At 42.6% G+C, this 16,626-nt stretch overlaps 1 protein-coding gene across 3 annotated transcripts; it reads right to left on the bottom strand.

Moving 5' to 3' along the window:
* Positions 1–1,626: 1,626 nt before the first annotated feature.
* On the bottom strand, positions 1,627–16,244 carry rest (RE1-silencing transcription factor). 3 transcript variants are annotated; one of them, XM_084718509.1, is made up of 8 exons: positions 16,109–16,244; positions 13,271–13,404; positions 11,729–11,926; positions 8,714–9,011; positions 7,958–8,551; positions 6,477–6,637; positions 6,240–6,323; positions 1,627–3,853 (listed from the first exon to the last, which is right to left on the bottom strand). In XM_084718509.1, exons 4-8 carry the CDS (start codon positions 8,977–8,979, stop codon positions 1,806–1,808), a joined length of 3,153 nt encoding a protein of 1,050 aa, XP_084574635.1. In that variant the 5' UTR covers positions 8,980–9,011; positions 11,729–11,926; positions 13,271–13,404; positions 16,109–16,244; the 3' UTR covers positions 1,627–1,805. The 3 variants fall into 3 exon arrangements, with proteins under 3 accessions (XP_084574635.1, XP_084574637.1, XP_084574636.1); XM_084718511.1 differs by having other exon boundaries at positions 11,741–11,926; XM_084718510.1 differs by lacking the exons at positions 13,271–13,404; positions 16,109–16,244 and having other exon boundaries at positions 11,729–11,989.
* Between the last annotated feature and the right edge of the window lie 382 nt (positions 16,245–16,626).

The raw sequence follows: 16,626 nt of genomic DNA, 5'->3' as shown, positions 1-16,626 counted from the left end.
AATAAACTTTCATATTTAATTTGGAGGAATGAAAACTAACGACGTGGCTGCAGGTGAACATGACCTGATCATGTGACAGGTTTCTAGGACAACAAGGAAAGAAGTTGTGAAGTCACCAGTCTCACCTTCAATCTAAATTAAGGTGCGTTCACAGCAGCTTTGTTCAGTCCGGTTGCACTGAGCGCTGGTTCCTTTGGGTCAGCGTGAACGCTGCACCTGAACTCTGGTGCGGTCTGTCCTCCTCAGAGTCTCAGACCGTCATCATGTGACCTCTGGAACCAATTATTCTGGTGTCAACACCATTTAAACATAATCTTGAACCATTTGGAGCTTTTCCACCAAAAATAAAGTGTTCTGAACTTTAAAACTTGGTTGGAACTAAAAGAAAGGAGTGGTTTTCCTTCAGAACCATAGTGGGCATGTCATATTCTACCAGTTCTACAATGCCATCCATCGAAGACACATTCTTGATTACAATGGTTCCACTCAGAACTGATGGAAATCAAGACTGGTTTGCTTAATAGAATATTAATAGAATGGAACCATTCTAGAACCAGAGCGTATTTGGAGGAAAAGGGTCCTCATCACCGAAGCAGGTACAACAGAAGACTGGACCAGCGTACTGGGATCCAAGAACCCATCAACTCAGAACAAGAGGCTTTCCCACTACATGAGCTCTGCTTCATGCACCTGTTCCTTTCAAGATCCTTGGAATCTTGATACCATCTAGTGAACCATCAACAGAGGGCGCTGCACCATGATATGTAGAATATGACACGCCCACTTTGGTTCTTGATGAAATCTTATTTTTGGTGAAAATGTTTTGAACGGTTCAACATTAGGTGCCTGAAGTGGAACAGATCTTGTTACATGTTGGTGTTCTGGTTCAGAGCATGTTCTCTGGATGGACTCGAGCAGCCCTTTTCTACCAACATGGAACCATGGAACAGGTTTTGTTCGAGTTCACTCACAGAATGTTTTTTAACCGTTCCGAGCATTTCCACTTAAAAAAAACAAAAACAAAAAAAGAAGAGAGGAATCCAAAAACTTGGTTCCCAGATGGAACCCAAAAATAGCAGGGGACCCAAGGTGATGTGTCATATTTTACAGGTTGATGTACAGCGCCCCCTGTTGAAGACATCCTTGGCTATGTGTGCTCTGACTCACTAGATAGCACCAAGATTCAAGAACCAGCCTGTTCTCTGGATGGACATATTTTAGATCTCTGGATCAGATTTGAAGACATTTTAATGATAAATTTCTGGGCAAAAAACAAAATTGTGTCCACTTAATGTCAGATTTAGACAAACTGGGATGACACTTAAATTGAAGCGTCTAATCCTGAGACTACAGAGTCCATCTGTAGTTGGACCTACACTAACCTTGGATTTATCTGGATGACGTGTTTGACATTCCAAATTTGGTGCCACTGGGGGAATCTACTGGTTCTTGTTCGTCTACAAAGTTTCTCTAAAAATTGCACTGTGCAAACAAACAAACTCATGTAGCTTCAAACAGAACAATAAAAACAAAAAATGTGTTGAGCCCAGTTTGGTCTCTCTGACTCCAAAGGTCAGTGCTTGGAACCATTATGGAGAACCCTACAGTGAGTTTATAACCGTCTTTTAGAGTCCTGACACTCAGACTAATGATATTTAAAACTGACAGAGAACGAGCTGATAATGAGGGATAAAATGGTTTTTTTTCTGACAGCCAGTCTGGTTTCAGGGTGTCAGTTTCTAAATTAGGCAAAAACCCTGACAACAAGACATCCATGCAGGATGCACTGTCATGGATACAGCTCCTCATTTCTGTCCTTTGGCAGTGTTGTCCATGTAGTAAACGTTGACAAGATGGCGGTTCAGGTGGCGGCGGTATGCCACCTCCAGAGGGAACGTACGGTCGCAGAAGATGCACATGTGACTCTTGAGCTCTGTCGGTGTTGGGATCTCGTCGGTTGGTGTTTCTGGGTCGTTGGCCATCTTACCCGACCCGGCGCCGTTGCCGTTGAGGCCCGAGTCATCGCTGCCCTCTGAGGCGCTGTCGCTGATGTCACTTCCTCCTTCATGGCTGCTGTGGATGCCCTCGTCATCCTCAGGATCGGCAGGTTTGTTTCGCTGGCCTGGAAGCACCAGAGGAGGCGGTGATGTGGGTTTAACGAAGGTTGGGGCAGGGCGGTCCTCTGTTGGAGAGGGTGTGTCCTCACCTGAGCTGCAGGAAGGTGAAACTTTAGTCTTCTCAGAAGGTTTGATCAGAGTCTTCTTGGGTTCTGTTGGAACGGTGTTCTTCTGTATGGGGCTGTTCTCTGTCGGGTTAGGCTCAGGGTTGGTGGTCTCAGCAGGTCCTTCCAGAACATCTATGGATGGACCATCAACAGATCCTTTCAGATCATCTGTGGACAGACTTTTGACAGGTCTTTCTTGAGCATCTGTGGATGAACTTTTGTCAGATCCTTCCACAAGATCCATGGATGGACCATAAACAGATTCTTTTGGAGCATCTGTTGACAGACTTTGGTCAGATCCTTCCAGGTCCAAGGATGGAGGACTTCTGATAGATCCTTCTGGAGCGTCTGAAGATGAACCATTGACAGAGGTCTTGTCTTCAGCGGCCAGACCTACTGCTTTCTTACTGGTGTTCCTGGTCTTCTTCTGCCTCACGGGGGTTGTTGTCCCATTGGACTTAGTCAGTGCAAGAGTGGTGTCATCAGTCTTCTTGGTGTCTTCTGAAGCAGGTTTGGCTTTCAGCCGTCTGGTTTTGGTTGGAGTCTCAGATGAGGACTTGTTGGACAGATCCAAGGCCTCCACTGCTTTCCTCTTGGCAGGTTTTTCTTTGACCATCTTTTCCTTCGGAGTTTTCTCGGGAGTGTCCTCAACAGGTTCTGGTGTTTTCTCTGACTTCTTTGATCCAGACTTCCTCTGCTTGTTGAAGCTTTTGTTCTCTTTTCCACTGCCTTCGTTCTTCTGAAGTTCTTTCTCCTGTTCTTTTTTCTCAGGTTTTGACTTTTCTTCCTCTTTGTCTATTTTCTGTCTCACTACTCTCTCCTCATCTGATCTCTTTTGGTCAGATTTCTGTGTTTGGTCTTTTTCTGGTTCAGTTTGTCCTGCCTGATCTGGGACAGTTGGTTTCTCTGCAGGTGTCTTCTTGACTCGTCTCTTTGTCTTATTCTCTGTATTTACGGCAGCTGTTACCATCTCTGTCTGGGTTTCTTTAGCAGGCAGGTTTGCCAGAAAGTTCTCGTTGACTTTCTCAGTCTTCTTCTGTCTTGTTACGATCTTTCTTTCTGGTTCCAGCTTGTCCTTCACCTTCAGTACTTTCTCTTTGTCAGAGGTGGTGTTGGGTTTCTTCTGAGCATTGTCAGGTGCTTCAGTCTGCTCTGATTGGCTGAATTTGGGCTGGCTGCTCTGTTTGACTGATAGATTGATCGGACTGGAGTCCACGCCCTCGTCCCCGTCGTCCTCGTCCATGTCGAAGTCATCGTCGACGCTGGATGAATTGTCAAACTTGGCTGCTCTGTTGTTTTCCTCTGCACTGTCAGGTCCAGGTTTTTTGACACGCAGTTTGACCTTGGAGATGTCCATGGAGACGTTGCAGCCCGAGTGTCTCGACTTGATGTGGTACTGCAGGTTGCATTTCTTGGAGGCGGCGTACTTGCAGAGAGGACAGAGGAATTGACGGGGATTGAGGTGGAGTTCGACGTGCTTCTTGAAGTTGCTGCGGTCAGCCGTCTTGTACTCGCAGTATGGACAGGCAAGAGGTTTGGGGCCATCGTGGACCTGCCGGGCGTGGCGGGTCACCTCATGCTGATTGGCTGCCAGGTAGTTACAAGTCTCACACTTGAAGGGACGCTCACCTGCACACAGGAAGGTACACAGAGGTCAAAGTACTGCAGAAGATGATGTGACAGTGGACAGATAAGACACCACAGGGATTCATGCAGCAGGTGAGTCTGACTGATATATCGAATTATCAGCTGATAATGATTAATGTCAATATTTCAAAGCTGATCAATTTATAATCAAAGTTTTTACATTTAGTATCTCTGTCTAATCTTTATTGTGCAACTGTTTGACAAACTGCTTCAGTTCATGCAGTGATTTAATGTCCACATCTGATCAATCAGACTGAACTATTTATTCTTGTTTCTGATTATTATTGTCTGACTGACACTGACCTAAAACGTGTCGACAACACACGTCATTATTATTGATTTTAATCAGACAAACAGTCACTGTACTACTAGACTCTATCATGATAATCTATTCAGACGTTAGAGTCTGTTTTGTTTGTAAAATGTGTCTGGTTACAATATTTTAAATCAATCAGACTCATTTGAAATCATATAATCATATTTTATATAACATTTAGTCACAGCTGAAATCTAAAGTGTCCTCTGAGACAGGACTGGTCATGCAGGACATTTCATGTCCACAACAGGACAGATGAACCTGAAAGCACAGAACTTCAGTTCTCAGTCTGAGAACTGAGAACTGTTCTCACGATCAGATGAGAACATGTGTTTTCAGACCTTCTGCTTCAGTGTGAACGCCTGAGACAGGAACACAACACAACACAGGAGGTCACAGCATGGAGCTCTGATGCTAATCAGCATGTAGCTCTGATGCTAATCAGCATGTAGCTCTGATGCTAATCAGCATGTAGCTCTATGCTAATCACTTTACCATGTTGATCCAACATCGAGTGCTTCAGGAAGAACAACAACACAATCATGTTAACAGTCAGTGACAAGAAAACAAACACAATCATCAGCTTCACATCAACAATCACAGATAATTATTCTCAGTAAAAATCCTCTTGTGCTGCTGATGTTAATGTTACTGCTGTCCATTAGCTGCATCTCTTAGTATTTTAGGTTTTTTGTTTTTTCTTAGTTCCTACTGACTGTCCCTGATGAAGACCTTTGTTGGTCCTTTTTGACTCTTTTGGACACATAAAATGAAGACATTTTAACTCTATACAAACCTCACAGTGAGCCTTGGAGTGTTTTTGAAGGAGTTTTTACTGAGACTGTTTCACTGATGCAATGAACCCTTCACCTGAACAATCTTTTAGGTTTTTACTGCTGACTCACAGGTCAGTCGAGTCTCAGCTACGAGTCACATCTGATGATGATTTGTGATATTAGAGGCAGTGTTTCCCCTGTAGTGTATTTGGCAGGGCGCCCCGCCCCCCCAACAGACGCCCCGCCCTGCCATCAGGACCCCGACCCAGAATTCAAGTTGTTGATTTTTTTTATTCCATTATTTAATTTATATTTTAATCAAAAGGGCCTATAACAGCTGTTCTTTTTTTTTTTCTTTTTCTAATGTGTTGCTGTCGTTTCATTACATTCATTTCAATGCATTTCTCGTCTCCTCTGTGACGGGCGGGTCTCCCCCCTCGCTCCTCTCTCCCCCCTCGCTCCTCTCTCACCCATGAACCGGTACAGACTCACCCACCCACACTCAGAGAGCGGAGGAGAGAGAGTTTCTCACCGCTACTGTAAAAAACAACAACAAACAAAAACTATAAATGGACGATGGAGGTTCCCCAGCTGTTCACCCGCCAAGCAAAAATATTGGCGTTTTTCCAAACCAACCGTACGTGGCGAGGCGGGAAACACAGGTAGCTCTGCGGCCACTGTTAGCCAAAATGAGAGCATCTCTCTCAGCACCCACCCCCCCCCCCCCCAAAAGTAAAAAAACTACAGGAAACACTGAGGGGTAATGATCATTTTTACATCATTATTCTTATTTTGATTGAAAAACATGTTAAAATGACTCAGTGTGATTCTGTACCAAATGAAAATGTGTTTCAGTCTGTAGAATCTGATGTGTGGGACAGAGCATCTCTGTCTCGCCACATTCAGTCATTTAAACGTTTTTTGACACGTTTAGTCTTAAACTAAAATTACACCTCCTGAGATTTGAAAACTGCAGAAAGGCCAGATTGTGATTTCAATAAAGTTTTGATTAATTTTGCAGCCGGAACGTCTGTACCAGCTGACGGGTGACTGAGCTTCAACACCTTTCATCATCATTGGTCTTAAAATCAGAAGCAAAAGTCAAGTTGGTCGTCTTTCTGAAAGGACCAGATTCATGAGACACGTCTGTCTCTACAATCTATAATCCTGGCTGATAAATTATTGACCACCGTGTGTCTGTTGGTGTTCTGTCCTCTCACTGATGTATTCAACTGTTCTGGGTCCTGTGTTCTAACACCATGTTCTGCAGACTGACCTGAGTGAGTCCTCATGTGTCGGGTCAGGTGGGTCTTCTGTGAACTGGAATAGTCGCAGTACGGACACTGGAAGGGACGGACACCTGAACGACACAGAACACAACACGTCACATGACCTTTGAAGATGTTAAACACCGTTAGGTCTGTCAGGGTCGTGTTTCTGACATGATGTCATGTTTACCTGTACAGGAATATAACTGAGAAGGAGTGTGTGTGTGTGTGTGTGTGGTTCCTACCTGTGTGTGTCCTGATGTGTTGGATGTAGTTGCTCTTGCGGTCAGAGAAGTATGAACACTGGCTGCAGGTGTGCAGTTTGCTGGGGAAGTGATTCCTCAGGTGTTTTCTCCAGTGGTACTGACTGACCGTCGTGTACGGACACAGAGTGCACTTAAACACCCTGCAGAGACACAGAGACAGAAGCATCATCAGAAGGTTACAGTTTTAAAAACTAAAACAAGTTCACAGGGTCTGACTGTGTCACATTTATCGTCCACAGATAAATGCAGCTGGACGTCGTGCAGAATTTACTGGGATTGGTTTCATCTACATTATTTGTTGTGATCGCAACTTCCTGGATGAACTGATCAATTAATAATCAAAGTTTTTATATTTAATATCTCTGTCTAATCTTTATTGTGCAGCTGTTCGATAAACTGCTTCAGTTCACGCAGTGGATTGTGGGCCGTCTTACACCTGCCGTAAAGAGAAAGAGGTCTGTGTGCTTCTGTCAGAGCTGGTTGGATAGATCTGATCTCTGATTGTTTCACAGCGGGACAGAGGAGGAGGAGGAGCAGGAGGAGGAGCAGGAGGAGGAGCAGGAGGAGGAGGAGGAGCAGGAGGAGGAGCAGGAGGAGGAGGAGGAGGAGCAGGAGGAGCAGGAGGAGGAGGAGGAGCAGGAGGAGCAGGAGGAGGAGCAGGAGGAGGAGCAGGAAGAGGAGGAGGAGGAGCAGGAGGAGGAGGAGGAGGAGGAGGACAGACCACCACGTAACTGCTCCTCCACCTGGGGAACCAGGCAGCTTCAGTTAGACTGGATGGGTGCACCTCCTCTCTCTACTGCACCTCCTCTCTCTCTCACTCCTCAGCCAGCAGAGCTGCATAATAATCATGATGATGATGATAATTAATCATAAAATTCAACACAATGTCAAGGTGCTTCAGTGTAAAATATACACAGTTACACATCTGCACTTTATTCTGTTGGTTTTTGCAGGTGTTTTCCACATGAAGCCGTTTTGGAGACGTCCTGTTGTCTCCATATATTTCACGCTCTGGTGCAGAGGGCGGGGCAAAATATCACCCTGTGCCCCTGGAACAGGATGACAAAGGTGAATCTGGACACACCTTGAATAAATTAAATCCATTGTACCTCAGGCTTTCCACTTGTGTTTTAGAGAGACATCAGTGTGTGTGTGTCCTCTGCTACACACATCAGTATTATTGATTTTAAGAATAATTAATTAATTAATTAATTAACATTATATATTAAGTGTGTGGGTTCAGGGCGGACTCGGTTACGACTGTCTGAGACTCGAGTGGCGTCCACGTCGATGTGCATGACACAATGAAAGACACTGTGATAAAAACTTGACAGAAACTCTTTAACATCTGTTTGATTCTGAGCAGCGATCAGCAGATCGATCAATAACTGCTGCTGATGTCTGATCGGTTTAAGAGCAGAAGCTGAAGGTGAAGGGGGTGGAGTCTGTAGTGGTGTTACCTGTGGTCTTCTCCCTCCTTGCTGTGGTGCTTCAGGTGAGCGATGTAGTGGTCGTATCTGTTGGTGTTGTAGCCGCACCGTTCACACCTGATCAGCCCTTTGAGGTCACCTGTCATCGCTGCCGCCTCACTGCTGCTCTCAACCTCTCTGCCCGGCGGCGGCGGCGCCTGCGTCTCAGGTGATTCGGCCTCTTTGCTCCTGGTCTTGCTCCGCCCCTCCACGCGGTTCACCACCATCATCTTGCTGACGCCGTGCGAGCCGAGATGTTGGACGAACTCCTGCTCGTTCTGTGCCTGGAAGTGACACGGCTTACAGTGGAACGGCTTCTTCTTCCTGCTGCTCTCGAGGCCACTGACAGCAGCGGCCGCGGGGGCGGGGGCCTCTTTACGTTTGGTGCCCTGCTCAGGTGTTTTGGTGGCAGCAGAGGGGCGGGGCTCGGTGTTGCGGCGGGACAGGTCTTCGGCTTTGTCCCCGTCATCCTCCCGCTGCTTCTCCTCATCATTTCCGACAACCACGGCAACAATTCCCGGGCCCGGAGACTCGGGGTACTCAATGATACAGAACTCTCTGTGGTTCTGGTTGTCGTAACTGTACCTGTTCTCACACACACACACACACACACACACACACACACACACACACACACACACACACACACACACACACACACACACACACACAGGTGAGTCAGCAGACAGGTAACATCTTTAAAAAGGACTGATTTGATTTCATCCGATCAGTGATTGGTCTGCAGACCTGATGATGCTCTCATCCTCGCTGTCCGAGTAGCTGCAGCCGACTGTCTTCAACTCCATCATCTCCTTCTCGTCTGCTGTGCTGCCGTCACAGCCGGCGCCGCCACCACTACCCTCCGCCGCCGTCACAGCCGCCACGTTGGCCAGCATGACGAGCTGTGGGGCGGGCAGCGTGTTCCGCGGCATGTCGCTGAGACTCTGACTGTCCTCCATCAGAGGGACGCCCACAGGAAACATCTCCACAGAAAACACCGTCTGAGAGGACATACTGAGTTCTTCACCTCCAGATGGACGAGAAGCTGCACAGACGACAACACAGACGATCAATACAGATGACTGACGGTCTGTAGAAGAGTTCTTATAGATCACTCATATTTTTATTAGACATGCACAACAAATATCAGGGCTGATTAATTATCAGCCAATAATGGAAAATGTATATTAAAATGTATTAATCCAATTATGAAATCTACTGTAATAATAATATCTGATTTAACAGACTGAGGAAAAAACATTTGAATTCTTTGGCAAAATGTTCTATAAAGAACTTGAAAGAACCAGAACTGTTCTTTGTTCTTGTTGTCAGTTAGATTTGGATAATAAATCCTCCATCTGAAACTCAGCTGAGCAGAAATCAAAGTTTTTATCAATTTCTTTTTATCTTATCGTCTGAAAAACAAGTCGATATGATGCATCATTCATTTTTATAGTCTGGGTGTTTATTAAAAATGCAGCTGTTTGAATGAAGATCTGATGTGAAGGGCAGCAACTAGCCGTCATTTTTGTAGTCTATTAAGTGATCAATTATTTTCTCCAATTATTGATTAATAGCTGTTTGTTCTAAAATGTCAGAAAATGTTGATCGGTGTTTCCCAAAGTCCAAGATGTCGTCCTCAAATGTCTCATTTTGTCCACAACTCAAAGATTTTCAGTTTACAGTCAGAGAGGAAAGAAACCAGAAAATATTCACATTTAAGAAACTGAGATCAGAGAAATCTGAAGTGAGTGCAGCTGTCAGTCTGTGTTCAGCAGCAATAAATCACATCACAAACAGGAGCCTTCAGGGGCCCCGACACCTGATGAGGCCCCAGATTGAACTATAATATTACTATCATCTTCATTTAATATTTACTTTAGAAAATAAACAAAAAAATGTGAAAAAGTGACGTCTTCAAATGTCTTCCTTTGTCTAACTAAGAGTCAAAACTCTTCATTTACTGTCAGAAATAATAAAGAAAAGCAGCAAATCCTCACATTTAAGATGCTGAACCAGAAACTCAAAAATCAAAATAGTTGGCAATTAATTTTCTTTACATCAACTAATCAATTAACCGACTAATCACTTGTGTCCCGGGGACCACCTGTAGGTTCGTCCGCCAAATTATTAGAGTTCAGGTTTTAGTCAAATTCAAAGCAACAGTTTCATCGGGCCTCATAAATTAGAGGAAAGTTTTAGAAGTTTATAAAATGTAAAATCTTTTTCATGAAAATAAAAATATTCTTCAGTAAAACGAACTGAGATAATAATGAATGATCGACAAAAGTTACAGAATACAAAACAGGAAGTAAACAGTTTTTAAAGTATAAAGTGACAAAACCCTCAAATCAGTCAGATAAGAACAAAAATCTGATTTCATCTTAAATATAGTTCAACTCGAACAGAAGTTTGGTCAAATGAAGCTCAGTTTGAGCAACAACATCCACTTTATCTTTGAAAATGTATTAAAAAAACTGAGTGATTATTTGAATCTTCAGTCAGTTAAAGATTAAAAAGTGAAAGTTTAATTATCTGCATGTTTCTGAGGATTAAAACATAAACAGTCTTCTACTAAAGTGTGATTTAGAGGCATGTCTGTGTGAGAACATGCAGATGTTAGTGTGGTTAAATATAAAGTGATGTTTGCAATTTAGTTTCAATAAAGTTAATTTACAGAAGCAGCACAAACAGCGATATGTTGATGTTTCATTCAGATTCAATATGAAGAGTTAATCAGGTTTGAATTAAAGTAAAACTCTGCATCTTCAGATTAAATCACAGTTTCTGTTCAAATAATTACCAAACACACACACATAAACACACACACACACACACACACACACACACGTATACAGTTTAAACTGATAAAGTTTTAAAGTTTATAAAGTGTAAAATCTTTTTCATCAGTCCAGTTAAACGCAGTGAGATGATCATGAAAAGTTTGCTGTTAAACTCTGAGCAGAGTGAAAATGTCTGTCGGCCATTTTGAAACAGCACCACAGTTCAGTCGACAGCGACACGTTCAGAAGTTTAACCAGTTTGTCTGAACCAACACTGAAACAAACCCTCAACAGTCTGACACACAACTTACAGCACACAAAACAGGAAGTAAACACTTTTAACAAGAACACAGAAAGTGACGAAAACCTTCAAATCAGACAGAAAACAACAACAATCCGGTTTAATCTTAAATATAGTTCAACTTGAACAGAGGTTTTGTCAAAGGAAGTTCAGTTTGAGAGAAAAATCTTTTTAAAAAAGTGTTAAAACTGAGTGATTATTTGAATCTAAAGTGAGTTAAAGATTAAAAAGTGAAAGTTTGCTTATCTGAGCAGGTTTCTGAGGATTAAAACGTGAATGTTTTCTGCTAAACTGAGATTTTTAACCGTCTGTCGCTGTTAAATGTGCTTTAAACTGAATCCGGACAGTTCAGGTCCATATAAAGTCCTTTAGTTTGACAAAAGTTCGTTTGCGGAAGTCACACGGCGACATGTCGGTTTAAATGTTTAATAAAGTTTTAATATAAAGTGTTGGACGTGTTTGTGGCGCAGTGAGTTCAAGTTAAAGAGTGTTAAAGGTGGAGTGTTAGCCATGGTCCTGATCAGCCCCGGACAGCGCCTTCTTCTTCTTCACCTCCTCACTCACCGCCTCCATTTTACACCAACTGACAACAACTTTGAGCCGCTGCGCTCCGAGCAGCAGCGGCCAACGGCTCCTCTTTCTGCCCGACAAACAGCTCCGAAACACGGACACACTCACCGACACACTCACCGACTCTTCAGATCCAAACTTCACCCGACTTTCCGCGACTTTGTTCCAGCTTTGTCACTTTTTTTCTTCGACGACCAGCGCAGACAGAAAAGTGGAGGAGAAGTTTCCGCACATTCCTCCACAGCCAGCTACGTACGGCGGGTGACGTCAGCACGTCGTTCCGACTCGGCAGGGCTACAGTTTGGACTGTTTGATACGAACAGAATGAATGAAAAGAAAATAACATAAATTAATGAAATTTAACTACATGTTGGTGCTGAAAGATACTATTTATTTATTTATTTATTTATTTATTTCTCCGTTTATTTGCATATTAATTTCTGTGTGTCTACGTTAAATGAAGTGGCTGGTCCTGCCTCAGTGTAAAGATGGATTGTTTATAGTGGTGCGGTCGGATCTAATTCTAATCTAATTGAATCAATATAGGTAAATTAATTGATGTATAGATAATAAATAGATATACTATAAGTGTATACATAATCAACTGTATAAGTACATAAATAAATGCATAATAAACATGATAACGGTTTAAATGTATACATGAATACATGTTGAATTAAATAATAAATAAGTAAATATTTATTATATGTATTTATATATTTTATTATACAGTTTATTATGTTTGTGTCATTTTTTTTGTCATTCATAGTTTGAAGCTTCAGGAGGAATAAATACAATTAAATCCAGTTATTACAGTGTAAAAACAGCACAGGAAACTGACATTAAATTATGTGTGACTGACAAATTTAGAATGACTGAGTTGAGTAATAACAGATTACATGTAATTGGGATTACATAATCAGATTACAAAAAATAGTAAGTATAACAAGTCCAGAGGACAGTTTTAAACCATCCAGTTTTGAGTTGAAGTTGTAATGTTTTCAGTGATAGATTGTGGAGTAATCCCAAAGTATTTAGAATAAATTACATTTTCTGCAATCCAGTGGATTACATTACATCACAATTACAAAAACTTTATGTAATGTCATTTGTATTCAGTAACTGACTACAACCTGACCCAACCCTGACTATAAATATGACCACCAGTGGTGGAATGTAATGAAGTACATTTACTTAAGTACTAAAGTAGGCTACAAATTTGAGTAAGTACTTTACTTAATCTGAACTCAAGTAGAAGTACTGTCACAATGCTGAAATATTACTCAACTAAAACTACTGGTGTAAAAGTAAGAGTAAAAAGTAGACTTGTCCAAAACTATTCAGAGAATTAGTTACTTTTTAACAATTGATGTTTAATGCCTCATCAATATCAGCATTCAATCAAAGAGGTTCCTGTTTCTCCAGATCTTCAGTATAAATGATTCCTGTTCTGTTCAGTGGTTACACTCACCTCTACACACCTGCACCTGCTGTGGTTCCCAAATTTTATCTGGCACGCCCCCTTCAGACGCCAAAAAAAGGTCACGCCCCCCACCCCACAATCATTATCATTCATTAATAATAACTGGTGGAGCAACTAATAAAAAGGATTCAGGTTGAATTTTAAACTTTTAAACCCGTTTAACTCACCTGCACCAACTCTGGATCAGGGTTAGGTTACTGCACGGTCTCTGGAGGATCCAGAAGGGTATCTGGAAGAGGGGAAAGAACGTCTGATCCATCTTGCTGGGTTTGAGGCACACAGGCATGATCACCCAGCTGATCTGGGAAGACAGAGAGGACAAGGGAAAGCTGGTTGTGCTATGGTTGGGTCTCGCAAACAGACTATGGATCCAAACCCTATGAGCTGGTAGAGGAGGCAAGTTCAGATACCTCATTCTGGACAATTATAAGTCTCTGCTGGACCTACAACATCTGCATTTCAGATGCCATTTGCACTTTCCATGAATATTCTGGTCAAGTCTGTTGAAGTTCAGTACAGAGATCCCCTCACCAACTCTGGTGTCTGTCAGCTTTCATGGATGACCTGACTGTGACAACAACATCTGTCCAGGAGGCAGGTGGATCCTCAAGGGCCCAGAAGACTTCTTCACCTGGGCAAAGATGAGCTTCAAGTTGGTGAAGTCCAGATCCTTGGGGCTAAAGAAAGGAACAGTCATTGACAGATTCCACTTTGAACTTGGTGGTGCCCAGATACCATCCATTGTAGAGAAACTGGTGAAGAGCCTGAGGAAAGTGTTTGACTGCAGCCCAAGAGACACTGCATCCATCCAAGCAACCAACCAAGACCTGGAAGCCTGGCTAGCTGCAAACAAATCTGGACTACCTGGCAAGTTCAAGGCCTGGATGTACCAACATGGCATCCTTCCACAGATTCTCTGGCCCTTCTTGGTTTTTGAACGTCTGATATCCAAAGTTGAGGGCTATGAAAGGAGAGTCAGTAGTTTCCTACAGAGGTGCCCTGAACGGGCAGAACAACGAGCTGGAGCTTCCCATCAGCAGCCCGACTGAAGAATTTATGGTGTCCCATACTAGGGAGGTGGTACGAGTCCTGTGACACGAAGTCCCTCAGTCTGGTATCAAGGTCAGGAGAGAACAGAAGTTGAGGGCAGCAGAGGCTGTGGATGTTGCTGAGTCACGGCTAAGGCACAAAATGCTGGTGGGCATACTGGCACATGGAAGAGCAGGCTGGGCTAGCAACACTACACCCCGCTACAGTGAGGCACAGAAGAAGAAATGTGAGCAACAGTTGATGACGAATGAGCCAGCAGGATGGTTGTAATGTGGAACTTACTGTCCCATGGAAGGACTGTACTGAGGAGGCCAATGAGACGAAGAAGGGGAAAGGACACTGAGGAATGCTGAAACAACGGGTGGTGAACAAGGTGTGAGCCCATCAAGATCAGCTGGGGCCTGATCAGCCCCGGCTGGGCCACCTGGGTGAAGGTGTCTGATTGTTGAAAGACCTGTAGTCTAACACAGTGTTCCCCAACCCTGGTCCTCAGGATCCACTGTCCTGTCCACTGTTTCTCTGCTCCGACACACCTGATTCAAATGATCATTTTGTTGTCAGGCTTCTGCAGAGGCTTGATGTCGAGCTGATCATTTGAATCAGGTGTGTTGGAGCAGGGAAACATCTAAAACATGCAGGACAGTGGATCCTGAGGACCAGGGTTGGGGAACACTGATCTAACACACTGGATGTACACTGCAGGTATAAGTCCTGCCATTTGGCTGCAGTATTGCAGTGTCCACTATCTGCATTTTCAAAGTCCTCAGGAAACAAGAACGACTCTGAGCTGCAACCTACAAGCTGAACGTGTCAAAGTAGCTCCAGAGACACTAAAGGTGTGAATGTAAACAAGCAAAAAGCTGTTAGCTTTTCTTTTACAGTGATGGAGTCATCTTAATACCAGAGCTCACCTCCTGGCGTGCAAATGTTCCACCGAAACAAGTTCCCCCTCAACATGGTTTTACAGCAGCACCGTCACTGCATCCTGAGTTTAGCTCCGCCCAACACATCCGTGATTGGTTTAAAGAAATGCAAACAAGGCAGGGTGTTTTCTCTCTTATAGCAGACACCTAATGGCCCCTGATGGTGACATCACAGTTACATCACAAGATTAAAGTTATGAAATTAAGGTCAGCTAGATAACATCAGCAAACTCTTGTTTGTTTATGTCCCTTCATAAATCATATTCATTCAACTTTGTGTCACACTGTGTTCCTCCACAAGGAGGCCAAACCCGCCACTGTAGGATCCACCAGTGCAAAACAGTTTTAAGGGCTAATAACACACATATTCATAAAAGTACAAGCACACAAAAAATGACTTGAAAGGAAATGAAAGGAATCACTTCCACAGTAAAAAGAAATTTTGTGTGGAACTCCCAATTTTCTATTATTCATGTTGTGTACATTGTACATAATACAAAATCCACCAACAAACTTCTTATCAAGATTTATAACAAATAGCATTCTGTACGAATCAGGATGAAACAACTAAACGTCTATTTTATGATTGTCAGGGTCGTGTCATCAGGGCTGCGGAGAAAAAAGAGGATTATTTCAGTCCAATCATTAAATTCAGTCAGAAGCCAAAGATATAAAAATATATTATGAAAACAAAAATCAGAATAAAGCAGGTTCTCGGGGTCTCGTCCATCATTTGAATAAAAACAAACAAACAAACAAACAAACAAACAAACAGACAAACAAACAGACAAACAAAAAGTATCACATCAACTCAAGACGAGACCAAAAGCTCAGAGAAAATCCTATAAAGGCACTGAACAATATTTTACTTTCAATACTTTTTACTATTACTTTCTTTCTTTCTTTGGTCAAACTAGTTTCCAGGATGAAGATTATGAGAAAATAGAATAAAGAAATAATTAGAAGAGAAAAGAGTCAGAGAGAAAACTAAAAAGGATAAATGAAATTCTTTTTAAAAAGTTGTATTTAGACCTTTTCACCAGGAGAGGGCGCTTCTGCCTCACTTTCATCATCACAGCGCGTGAATCTGCTTCATAAATAAAATAATGGGCCTGAAGATAAATAAATAAATATATTAGTATATTTAAAGAAAAACTGATGATCAAGACACAATTTGTTCAGCTTTGTTTAATAAAAAATAAAAACATAGATTCAACATTTTATTTATATTATTGCATTAAAACAGGATTAAACTTATCAGAAGCCGATGTGATCTGAATCAGGACTAATCAAACATTAATCAGTAACGTCGATCAGCTGTATTGATCAGTACTTGTGTGAGAAGCTGATGTGACCAGAATCATGACTGATCAAACAGAGAGTGGGCGATAAAGTGTCGTCACAGATTGACACATAAAGCAGCCACGCCCCTTAATCGAAATATTTCAAAATGCACAGTGACAGCCCGGAAATGTGGTGTGAAAGCCTTCAAAATAAAGCGTTAGACCTGTAGTGGGGCTGGAATCAGAAGCTATTAAGAATACAGAACT

The sequence above is a fragment of the Lutjanus erythropterus genome, chromosome 5 (assembly GCF_056507025.1).
Source record: "Lutjanus erythropterus isolate fLutEry1 chromosome 5, fLutEry1.hap2, whole genome shotgun sequence".
Taxonomy (NCBI): Eukaryota; Metazoa; Chordata; class Actinopteri; order Lutjaniformes; family Lutjanidae; genus Lutjanus; species Lutjanus erythropterus.
Note: the sequence above shows the minus strand (reverse complement) of the source record. Positions and strands in the feature narration are given on the sequence as shown.

Coding starts and splice junctions, on each gene's coding strand:
- rest (XM_084718509.1), bottom strand. CDS start 8,979: ATGTCCTCTCAGACGGTGTTTTCTGTGGAGATGTTTCCTGTGGGCGTC. Junction 6,638..7,957: donor AAGGAGGGAGAAGACCACAG/GTAACACCACTA, acceptor GTGTCTCTGCAG/GGTGTTTAAGTGCACTCTGT. Junction 3,854..6,239: donor ACACATGAGGACTCACTCAG/GTCAGTCTGCAG, acceptor TCCTGTGTGCAG/GTGAGCGTCCCTTCAAGTGT.